At 37.1% G+C, this 12,587-nt stretch overlaps 1 protein-coding gene across 1 annotated transcript; it reads left to right on the forward strand.

The window, feature by feature from the left end:
* Nucleotides 1-9,035: 9,035 nt before the first annotated feature.
* Nucleotides 9,036-10,684, forward strand: LOC145067150 (putative glutathione S-transferase). The gene is made up of 2 exons (XM_079014351.1): nt 9,036-9,395; nt 9,988-10,684. Exons 1-2 carry the CDS (start codon nt 9,084-9,086, stop codon nt 10,327-10,329), a joined length of 654 nt encoding a protein of 217 aa, XP_078870477.1. The 5' UTR covers nt 9,036-9,083; the 3' UTR covers nt 10,330-10,684.
* The last annotated feature ends 1,903 nt before the right edge of the window (nt 10,685-12,587 follow it).

The following is a 12,587-nucleotide window of genomic DNA, read 5'->3' on the forward strand; positions in this document are numbered from 1 at the left end:
CATCCCTCCACGTCTGATAACCATCTCATAGCAACGATCGGATCCTGAACTCCATCGAAAGTAGGGGCTTCGTATTATCGAAGTCCTGATACTGAAAAACCTCGACCGGTTCCTCCCCCTGCCGTTGTTACAGCCGCGGCAGCCACCTCCGTAAGAGCTGCATAGTGCTCATCAAAGTACTCAACCATGGCGGTCTTGATCGACCCAAACATCTCCGACAACTCAGCCCGAAACATAGCAGCAACCTCATCATGCAGGATCTCACGAATCCTGGCATCCAACTCATACGTACTCATCTGACCAATAACCTCGGGTGGTACTGAACCATCCTGATCACCCTCTCCTGATTCCGATCCCGAACCAGATCCTGCCCCGAGACATCTTGTGATCGCCATACTGAAAATACGCCACAAGATATTAGGCATTCCTCATAATAACCCCAAGAACTAGCTCCCAACAAAACCCTAGGGGTTGTGACTTCCTTGATAAGCGTATGGGCCCTGTGCTTTCAGTAGTACGGGCCCATACTACCTTCCACACCTAACCATATTTGTATCAAGTATCACCACAACACCCTAACAATAGCATATACATAACAAACACTCGATCCCCACTCCTAGAGGAGCACCACTATCCCACAACCGACCTACCGGTCTCACGCAACCCTCCCATCCATGAAACTTCCACCAACCCTGCAGCATTAGTGTATGTTATTCATACATAACGTTAGACCCTATAGACTTTCGAATATCCAATCCTACCCTGAGCTCCCAATCATACAAGAATAGAACATAAGGCCAAATCAAACATTCTCAGGCTATAAGATCTTAATTATGTATAACCATGATGCATACGCTAAATAACTACAGTAATGATGTCAATTTCATACAAAGGAAACCCTAGGCTAGCAGGTATCATATAATCAGGCAATTCTATCATGCAATTCCTAAAGATCCCTAGCCTAGTACTAGCATGATGTTCTAACATATCACATAATCAAATAACTTGCATGGTATTTTGGGGTCTACCTACTGGCTCCGTCTGATCGTACCCTCTGCGTCCTCCTTTACTTATTTTGAAAACCTTTTGAAAAACTATTTTTGAAAATCTCTCCTTGATTTGAGACTAGATTCACATGAATGTTCCTCCAATTCACTCAAACCAAGGCTCTGATACCAACTTGTAACACCCATGAAAATTTGAGCCAAATTAAAACATTTTATTTCATTCAAAAACCATTAAGTTCATACATCTTGTTTTCAAAATAGTTTAAACATCATAGTATCCCCCAGAACCGTATCACATAAATCATAAAACATGAGGAGCGGTATGATCACGCCTTCGCCTTGCCACGATCTCCAGAAGTACCTGAAAAAATACATTGAACTGTAAGCCCGAAAGCTTAGTGAGTTACCCCCAAAATACCAACTACACATAAACATACTCATAACATATCACAAATAGAACAGCCATGCACATCGGTTCTACTATGTGACTGGTCTGCCTGCACCGGGCCTTCAGTTCACCTGGTCCACCCTCCGAGTTTAGCCATGTACATCGAGTCTATAGTGTGATTGGTCCGCCGCACCGGGCCTTCAATCCATCTGGTCCACTCTCTGAGTCTACAGTATGACTGGTCCACCCACATCGGGCCTTCAGTCGGCCTGGTCCACTCTCTGAGCCTCGGCACGTCTGGTCCACCCTCTTGGGGCCTTCAGCCTATCCGGACCGCTCGTTGGGCCTTCGAAATATCCGGTCCACCCTGGGTATGTTGGCCTACAACACAAAGCAGGACCCGCCTCAAACCAACCCTCGTCAAACAACCATGTGCACATAAAACAATTAATCACATAACAAATCCTTAACCAGACAACCAGTCTAATAGATCACATAGCATATCAGCATCCTAACCAAGATTCTGACCTAACCGGTCACTAGCATAACATTACCCTATATACCAGGTACCGACCTTAACCAGCTCACTAACATAACACTGTCCTAAATACCAGGATGCAGATTTAGCAAAGCAATAACATAACAAACAATACCCGTATTTCCATCTGATAAAGGGCCGGCCTTGGTGCCGTAGACCCTTTCGATATAGTGACGATAACTCACCTGCAATTGCCGACTGAAGAGAGAAGACCAAGCTGCTTCGACCACCGACGCGAACTTCACCACAGAAAACTACCAAAGAACCAATTCCATAAATACCAAAAATACCAAAATACCCTTAGAAGTCAAACTGGTCAACTCTTGGTTAAAGTCAAAGTCCTCAGTCAAAGTCAACCTTCCTGGTTGACTCTACTCGCCGAGTCAACCCGTCGACTCGTTGAGTTCTTATACTCAGAAAACTCCCATAACACGACTCAACTCGCAGAGTCGCCCCAAGACTCGTCGAGTTCAACGATCTCGGAATTCCATCCTGTCCAACTCAATGAGTCGTCCCTCGACTCATTGATCCGAGGTTTAGCCACAAGAGGTTAGGGTTTTGCGACCAGACTCGTCGAGTCCAAGAACAGACTCGCTGAGTCAAAGACAATCTTCAACAGACTCGCCGAGTTGTTCTTCCAACTCGCCTAGTCCATGCACATGTTCATACAACTCGTCGAGTACACCCATGTGACTCGTCAAGTCTCTCCAGTTCTTAATCCATACAGTGGCTTTTCGAGCCATGCAGGGGCTCCAATCCATAGATCCACTCTTCTACAGTCTAACCCTCACATAAATTTGCAAACTTTATGTGAAACCAATGAGATATAGGCCCAAAACACATTAAGGCTAGGGTTAAGAACTAAGGGGCTTCACCACCAACTCTTAGGTAGGAGCTTTATGACATTTTAGGCCATCACAAGTCTAGATCTAGAGTAGCAACCTCAGATCTAAACTCCAAACTCGAAATAGATCTCAAACAAGCTAAGGAACTCCAAATCAACCACCAAGGATGAACCCAAAAAGGAAATTGTAACATCCTGAATTTCAGAAGTACAATTTAAGAGTTTAAAGTGTAATTTCGAAGAAGGGAATCGACGAGTAGGTACGCTTACTCGCTGAGTCGGAGCGGGTTTGGGTCGCGAATTAAGTGACCAACTCGCCGAGTCGGAAGCTGGACTTGACGAGTTGATGCTGGGATGAGAAAAAACCCTAATCTTAGGGTTTGCACCCTATTTAAAGGACTTAATGTCCTCCCCTTAGCTCCCTTAGCCCCCTTTGAGATCCAGTAAACCCTAGCCCGTGTGTATAAGGCCATTGGAGGGAGATTGAAGCTTTGAAGAGGTGTTCTAGTGGAAGAAACTTGAAGATCAAAAGGGTTTGCATCAAGAAAGTAATGATCCAGAATCTACTGCAGTTTTGGGCACATCTTGGAGGTAATGAGCTATTACCTTTCCTTCGTTGCTTCTAGATTTATTCTTGAATGAGATTTGGGGCCATTTTTGGTATGATTGAGATCCACTTTGGGTTTGGAGTCCAGATCTGAGGTTGCTACTTCAGATCTAGACTTGTATTGGTCCAGAAAGTCATAAAGCATCAGTTATTGAATTGTTGGTGAAGCCCTTTTGTCTAAAACCCAAGCCCTAGTGTGTTTTTGGCCTATATCTCTTTAGTTTCACGTAAAGTTTGCAACTTTATGTGAGGGATAGATTGTAGAAGGGTGGATCTACGGATTGGAGCCCCAGCATGGCTCGAAAAGCCTCTAAATGGATTGAGAACTGGAGAGACTCGGCGAGTCACATGGATGTACTCAACAAGTTGTATGAACACGTGTATGGACTCGACGAGTTGGAAGAACAACTCGGCGAGTCTGTTGAAGATTGCCTTGGACTCGGCGAGTCTGTTCTTAGACTCGGCGAGTCAGGTCGCAAAACCCTAACCTCTTTTGGTTAAAGCCTTGGATTAGTGAGTCAGTTGGTGACTCAGTGAGTTGGACAGGATGGGACTCAGAGATCGTTGGACTCGGCGAGTCTTGGGGCGACTCAGCGAGTTAAGTTGTGTCATGAGAGTTTTCTTGGTAAGGGAACACGGCGAGTCGATGGGATGACTCGGCGAGTAGAGTCAATCAAGAAGGTTGAATTTGACTGAGGACTTTGACCTTGACCAAGAGTTGACCAGTTTGACTTCCAAGGGTACTTTGGTAATATTGGTATTTATGGAATTGGTTCTTTGGTAGTGTTCAGTGGCGGCGATCGTGTCGGAGGTCGGAGCAGCTTGGTCTTATCATTTTAGTCAGCAATTTCAGGTGAGTTATCCTCACTATATCAATAGGGTCTAAGGCACCAAGGCCGGCCCTTTTAGTTGTTATCTTGGTTACAGTATGCTACGTGTGGTTATGATCTGTTAGATTGGTATCAGAATATACAGTATGTTGTTATGCTTATATGATCTGTTAGGATTGGTATGTTAGTGACCTGGTTAGGTCGATGCCTTGGTCATGAGAGATTGCTATGATCGATGATCTGTGAGATAGTTATATCTTATATATGTACTTGTACAGTTGATGTGCTTATTGATCTGTTAGATCGGTGTCCTGGTAATTGGGATAGTATTATGTTAGTGACCTGGTTTAGGTCGGTATCCTGGTATATAGGATGATGCTATGTTAGTGACCGGTTAGGTCGATATCCTGGTAAGGATGATGCTATGCTTTATGATCTGCTAGATCGATTTGTTTGCCAATGGACTGTTATGTGATTTCCTGTTATATGTACACATGGTTATTTTCTTGATGTTTCGGTTGAGGCGGTCCTGCTTTGTGCTGAAGGCCAACATACCCTACGAGCGGTCCGGATAGATTGTAGGCTCGTATGGCGGTCCAGTCATACCGAAGGCTCGAATAGATCCAGATAGGCTGAAGGCCCGGTGCGGGCGGTCCAGTCATACTGTAGACTCAGAGAGTGGACCAGGTGAACTGAAGGCTTGTTGAGAGCGGACCAATCATGCTGCAGACTTGAGAGGCATGGATGTTCTGTATTGTGATACAATATGTTATGATTATGGTTGTATGTGGTTGGTATTTTGGGGGTAACTCACTAAGCTTTCGGGCTTATAGTTCGGTGTATTGTTTCAGGTACTTCAGGAGATTATGGCAAGGCGAAGGTGTGATCGTACCGCTCCTCATGTTTTATGATTCATGTGATATGGTTCTGGGGGATAATCTGATGTTTAAACTATTTTGAAAATAAGATGTATGAACTTAATGGTTTTTTGAATGAAATAAAATGTTTTAAATTGGCTCAAATTTTTGGTTGTTATAGAAATAGCTTAAGATAATAGCTCCTTACCTCTGAGATGTGCCCAAACAGCCCCTTGATGCTAGCCTCTAATTTCTCAAGATCCTTCCACCAAATTCCTCTTCCAAGCTCCAATCTCCTCAACAATGAAGTCTCACACGAAATTAGGGTTTTATTGAACTCTTTGGGGGAATAGGAGGCTGGGAGAAGGACATAAAGTCCTTTAAATAGGGTGCAACCCTCGGGATTACGGTTTTCTAATTACAGCACCAACTCGTCGAGTACATCTTCTGACTCGGCGAGTTGGCCACTTAACCCGTGATCAAATCCCGCTCCGACTCGACGAGTAGCATACCTACTCGTCGAGTAGCTTTATTAATTTACATTTAGCACCCTCCAACTTCTTTCTTCCGAACTTGGGATGTTACATATGCATTCATATAAACTTGAAATAATAGTTTAATCTAGGAAAATCTAGCTAATTAAAAAAAGAAATTATAGTATTGTGTGGGATGATCTGATGAGAGCTCAAATGTTTACCCGAGCCAACACGTGCTATAGTATATTTGTGGCTTCCCATTATTAGTGAAAAACCAGGAGATATGAAAGATAATATGGTAGTTTATATGATGTAATAAGTTTTACAGTGTGTACCTGAAATCCATCCAGGAGAGCTTATGTAGTCATTGCACTTAGACTAATGCCTCTAACCAATAAAGGTTGAAGTTAAGCTCCTTGCTTAAGCATGTAGGATTTGAGTGGAAAAAAAGTGAGATAAAAAAAAAAAGAGAAATTACCAAAAAGTTGAAAGACGTTGAAAGAATTTTAGAGCTGTCAAATTATGAAATTAAAAGATCAAAAATTCTAAAGATCGAAAAAGTTGTTGATACCAAAAATCAAACAAGAAGGTGGTGAATTCAAAGAAAAATGAAATGCAAATATCAAAGAAGAGATGAATTCCAATGTGCTCTATTGTGGTATCAAAGTTGTAATTCTTTCTAGAGTTTATGTATGCTTGGTAGTTTAACCAAACTACCTTGAGGTTAGGAAAGATTTATGGGGATGGATTCGGAGGGTTGCAAAAATGAATGTCGTATAAGCTAATGGGTGAAGGTTCATAAAGATTTTGCGTATTTAGAAATGGGAATTTTTTAGGAATCATAGACACAAATACATGCATTGCGGTCTTGAGATAAAGAACGGGTTTGAAATGGATTGTTTTATGAAATATTGGTAAGAAAAAATAAATTTGCTTGGGGGAAAGCTAAGAATAAGTATGGGGTATTTTGACATGTGCATATTTATACATATATTTTACATCATATCTTAATATTTCTAGTTATTTTTATGATCATTATAGAACAAAAGGCACTTAATCTATTTTATATTGTGTTGTAGTGGTAAAAGACATGGTCGGAGCGAAAAGGAAGCTGGAAGTTAGGAATTTGGATCAAGACAAAAAATGACAAAAAAAATACACTCACCACGTCATGGTGACTTTCCCACAATGTTTTGGATTTCCCCATGGATCTAGAAGACTTGTTGAATACAGGATAAACACGAAGGCTACGGTGTGGTGGACTTACCACGTCGTGGTGGTCTCTTTTTGAGAAAACTATAAATTGAAGCCATTATCCTTCGAAAAGAGAACTTTTGTTGGAAGTTACTATCAATTTTTGAAGGCCATGTACACACTTTGAAGCTTGGAAGTTGCAGAAGTCGATCATAGATTGGAATCGAGAGAATTTAGACAATACAACCTTTTAGTTTCATTTAGTTTAGATGACTTGACTTTTTATGGCTTGATTTACTTGAATCTTATGATATTTAGGAATTGTAAAATTATAGGACTAGTCTTTTGACCAGAACCTTGGGTTAAATAGAAAACTGAGTAAGTGATTGTAGGAGCTAATATATGACGACCAATCATATATCGCATTGATTCAATAAACCAATTTTATCAATATATTATAAGTCTAATTTTACTCAAACTGAACACTAGTAAACTTGTTAGTTTATCTGCCTGATCATCATATGAATGAACTTGTTTGCTAAAGGATTAAGTTAGTGAACATTAACTTGGTTATCTTAGGAATCGGTAACCAACGAAACATTAATTCATTGCACTTTCATAAATCAACCATAATAGCAAGTATATGAGCTAAACGGAAGTCTTTCAATTACCTTGGTTTAAATCGTCTTTTGTGTTTCTTGCTTTTAGTTTAAATATTTGATTCAATATGTGATAGTTAGTTAGTTTGGTTAATTAAGTTTCTAGTCTTGCAAAAGTAGAGAAAACCCATTTTCTTAATTTAATAGTAATTTAGGTAGTTAGTACATAAGAATTAGCTAATCATTATGTTCCCTGTGTTCGATACCTCACTATTGTGCTATACTATTTTCAACAAGGTACATTGCCTTAGGAAGTAATAATTAGTTGCATTAGTAGGATTAACTAGTGCATAATTATTTACGCATCAGAGACCCAAATGTCAAACATTTATTTATATAAACGATAATGCAGAACGTGGTGGGTTGAGAAAATGACACGATTTGAAGGGTTTATCACACTCGCACTATGAAAAACCAAAAGAAGAATCCAGTTTGAGGAAATTGATTTCAAATGAGTTTCAACACCCTTTTCGTGCTCTTCACTATGTGTTTTTTAATTTTCCATTGTGTGTATTGAACCCCAACCAAGTATGTGTATTGAATCGAGTATGTTTGTTTGAACATTGAAGAGTAGAGAAATGGGAATCCATGGTCACCACAGGTGGATATACAGAGAGAGAGAGAGAGAGAGGTGGGCCCCGTATTTTTTATTAATGAAAACTTTAAATTAAATAGAAAAAATTTTTAAAAAAAAATGTAACAAAAGAGCATTTTAGTCTTTTCAGTTTTCTAAGTGACCAAAATCACAAAGAAACATGGTCAAAAGGACCATGAAACCAAAACAGTCAAGGTTTGGACTAAACCTCGGAAAAAATGCATAACATAGGGACCATTTTTGCAGTTTTTCTATTAAATTCCAATTGTATTTATTTTGGAACCACAATCTAATCTACTCCGAAAACACTCATAAATCCACATATGTCCCTAACGGGACTTGAGCCCTTATCCGCAAGGAGAGAAGACGACACCAAATACCACTAGGCTAGAAATCGTTTGGTAATAAATACATATTAATTTCATTAATGAATTTTCCTACTAATTTAAAAATTCATAAATTAAAGTTGCATTAGTTTCCTTTGTTTATTTATCTAAATTATTTGTTTAAATTTAAAAAAGAACAAAACAATTTAATTTTAATAATTCAATATTTTTTTCATTTTTTTTATAAATTCAAACTTCCTAAATGTTTACAATTTTATATTTAATTTTTCTTTTAAATAAACCCATGAAAATTAAAGTCACATTAGTTTCCTTTATTTATTTATCTAAATTATTTGTTTAAATTTAAATAAAAAAAACAATTTAATTTTAATAATTCAATATCTTTTACATTTTTTTTATAAATTCAAACTTCCAAATATTTAGAATTTTATATTTAAATTTTTTTAAAAATAAACTCCTATAATACCTCTTACACTCTTACACCTAGCAGTTAATAATATATGCACCACTCATACCCTCATGCCCATTTTTCGTACAAACAACTAGTAAAGACTCCTTGCTTTGATGTGGCCAAATTCAAAGTAAAGTAGACCTCGTAGCACTCAAAGAATATTTATCAATGCTTGCAATAGGTGATAATGTCGTAGTAGTATTTATATGGTCGCTTCACCGACATACTTTTAGAACTCTAACCTCAAAATTAGCAATTAGGTGTCGCTCATTGATTAAGATCAGCGGAAAATGGCGGATGAAGTGAAGTTGTATGCAGCTGCAGTAAGTCCATTCGTTTTCAGAGTGAAAATCGCATTGAATATAAAAGGAATTAAGTACGAAAACTTGGAACAAGATCTCAGCAACAAGAGTGCCGAACTTCTCAAGTATAATCCTGTTTATAAGAAAGTACCAGTGTTGGTTCATAATGGAAATGCAATCTCAGAGTCTCTGGTGATCGTTGAGTACATTGATGACGCTTGGAAAGGAGTTTCGATTTTGCCACATGATCCTTATGAGAAGGCTGTTGCTCGATTCTGGGCGAAATTCATTGATGATACGGTAATATAATTTAGTTCTCGATCTTATAATCCTCTTCAATGTTTCTGGTTAAATTTTGCATCGTTATCTAATTGTTAGTGAATTAATGCGTATTTTATTTCAACTTAGCATTTTAAGAGAAGGATTCATGCCTTTCGTTGATTTCATCAAGGGTAGTGGAATATATAATTTTAGGAGTTTTAACATAAAGAAAAGACGAGAATTTGTAATAAGTTTTCATGTTGAACGAAACTTTTGCAACTATAATCATTTTTGTACTTTGTAACGGGAAAGCAAGTACTGTACATATGGCCAATAAGCCCAATATGTCAAAGATTTTGTCAAAAGAAGAACTTGGGTTACGTGTGTTAATTACTAACCTAAAGATGCTTACTTGCTTCTCACTTTAATCTACACAAACCTATTGCTAGACCTCCAACTAAGTGTGAATGACGTAATTAAACTGTCTCTTGATTCTGTCTTAAATCATAATACGCATTATCTTTAACACTTTTGGTCCTACCTGACAATGTTTATTCAAAAGAAACCTTTGTATCATTGATGAGCTTTAGCAATGACATCTAGCTGGTTTACATTATATGTTTTTGTTCAGTGCATTCCTGCGCTACTCAAGACTTTTGGCCGCGATGGAAATAAGAAAACTGATAAAGAAGCTTGTGATCAACTACAAATACTAGAAAATGAACTGAAGGTCAAAGGTACCAAATTTTTTGGAGGTGACAGCATTAACCTGGTGGATATTGCGGCTGACTTCATAGCCTATTGGGTTGGAATAATCCAAGAAGTAACCGGAAAAACGTTGGTCACTAAAGACAAATTTCCAACAATAACTGTTTGGGCTGATCACTTTATCAACCTTGAAGTTATCAATCAAGTCTTACCTCCAAGAGAACAACTGCTTGCATTTTTCAAGAAAATGTTTGCCAAGGCATGATGGTATATGTGGCATTTATAAATAATAAATCTAGTCGTTTTTTTTTCGGGTGTTTGTATTTATGAAGTTGAAGTTTATGTCTGTATTAACATCCATCGATGTTGCAAGAAGATGCACTTTGTGGTTATATATCGAAGTTATAGATCGGAAAATTAAAAATCTTGGCCACTTAAACAATATTGGCTTTGTGAGTGGCACACTCTGCACATGCTCAGGCCAGCTCTGCCTTTACATATTTTGGAGAGGGTTGGAAAACAAACATATAGATTGGAGTTACCACGAAAACTTAATGAAATTCATAATGTATTTTATTTATGTTATTTAAAGAAGTAATTGGATGACAAGGTTGACTTTATCCTACCGGAGAAAATTCATAGACTTAGTTCTTTTCAAGTGGTTGTTGCATATATGACTTCAAAGATGGAGGAAATGAAGAAATAGTACACGTATTTGTTTGTTGATTCATCGGTTTAAAGGACGTAGTCACTCTAAAAAGAGGTAATTGTAACACCGTCTATATTTTCAAATTTTAAAAAACTATTTACAAACAATAAAATAAATAAATGTGGGAGTTAAATTAAAAAATAATTAATTAGTTCCAAATATAAGAGTATGAATGTTGCTAATTCATTTTGATCATATATTACAAACGTAGAACAAAGAGTTGAAAATGTCAATCAGCCATACTTGTGTTGGAGATTTAAATCACCAACATTATTCAAGTGTAATAGGAAGAATTTGTTAACCAATATAATCTTAATAAATTTTGAGCACAGGTGACGCAGAATGAATAATTGTTTGAGTTTATTTTGATCTGAAAGTACATTGGTATTTAGGTCGAAGCCCCTAAACCACGGGGGTCTGGGGTAGCGCCCCTGATAGCTGGGTCCAAGTGATGGCAACCCCTGACGGGGTCCAAAGGGCAGAACCCTAGCTGATATTATTATACCATTTGTGGTCATTCGTAAGGGTTACATACAGAGGATCATAACATTCACATTCTTTGTTTTAGAACACATAGTTTTATCCGGTTGAGATTTCGATTATACCTTCGAAATATTTCAATCTGAAAGTGCATTACGACTATCAGTAAATCTAAGCAATTGAAAAACCCAGATTTCTAACAACTTGTGTTAACCAGTTTTAACTCTGGCTAAGGAATAAAATGACAAAAAGGAGTTGTTTAAAATCATAAGAGTTTTTACCAAACTTCACTGCAGGCTAATGGTTTATTTGACAGAACAAAGGAAGAGAGGCCTTATTTCACGGGTTGTGTGGTTAAAACTCAAGCTATGCCATAATATTCATTTTAATATTTTATTTCTCTTTCAAATGACTTACTTAATTTGGAACTTTTGAACCTAAATTCGATATTACTATATTTTGAGTATTCGAAACTATAATGCGACCATATTTCCCGCAAATTTTAAAGTTAAAACCATTTAATAAAAAATCAAATGCTTATATAGATCTTTTTAAAACTACCGTATCGAAGATGTTTTAATTGGTATTGAGTTTAAGGTAGCGTTTAATGCATAGCATGATTAGAATTAGGTTGAACTTGCAACATTGAACAAGACTTGACTAGACACGATTGAACTAATTATATGTTAAGTGTTTGACAACACTAAGATGGGACTGGAAATGTTGTTAAAATTACCAGATTATATATATATATATATATATATATATATATATATATATATATATATATATATATATATATATATATATATATATATATATATATATATATAGGAATAAGTTCTATGGAAAACAAATAACTAGGGCAACATCTACCGGAACCAATAATCAAATGACACGTGTCCATTTCTTTCTTCACAAGTAATGTATTGTGGAAGTTATTGTGGAAGTGATGTGTTGTCATTTTTTCATTGGTTCAAATATGTGTTGCCCTAATCATTTATTTTCCATATAACTCTTCTATATATATATATATATATATATATATATATATATATATATATATATATATATATATAACAAGGTTGCAGAAATCGGCATTAATTAATCACTTAGCGTTCTCCAACCGACTAGGATTTGGGGTGTTTGATGGAAATTAGGGATTAATCGGGTTTTGTGGGATTAATCGGTCTTGCTGGGATTAATCGGTCAACAAAAGTAAAAAAAGTAAAAAAAAAATCAATTTTTTTACTCCAAAATTTTTAAATTTTCAAAATTTCAAATACTATACCCAAAATGTTCATATTTTCAAATTTTCAAATTACAAATTTTCT

This window comes from Lactuca serriola, chromosome 8 (genome assembly GCF_051521515.1).
Source record: "Lactuca serriola cultivar US96UC23 chromosome 8, Lser_US96UC23_V15, whole genome shotgun sequence".
Classification (NCBI taxonomy): Eukaryota; Viridiplantae; Streptophyta; class Magnoliopsida; order Asterales; family Asteraceae; genus Lactuca; species Lactuca serriola.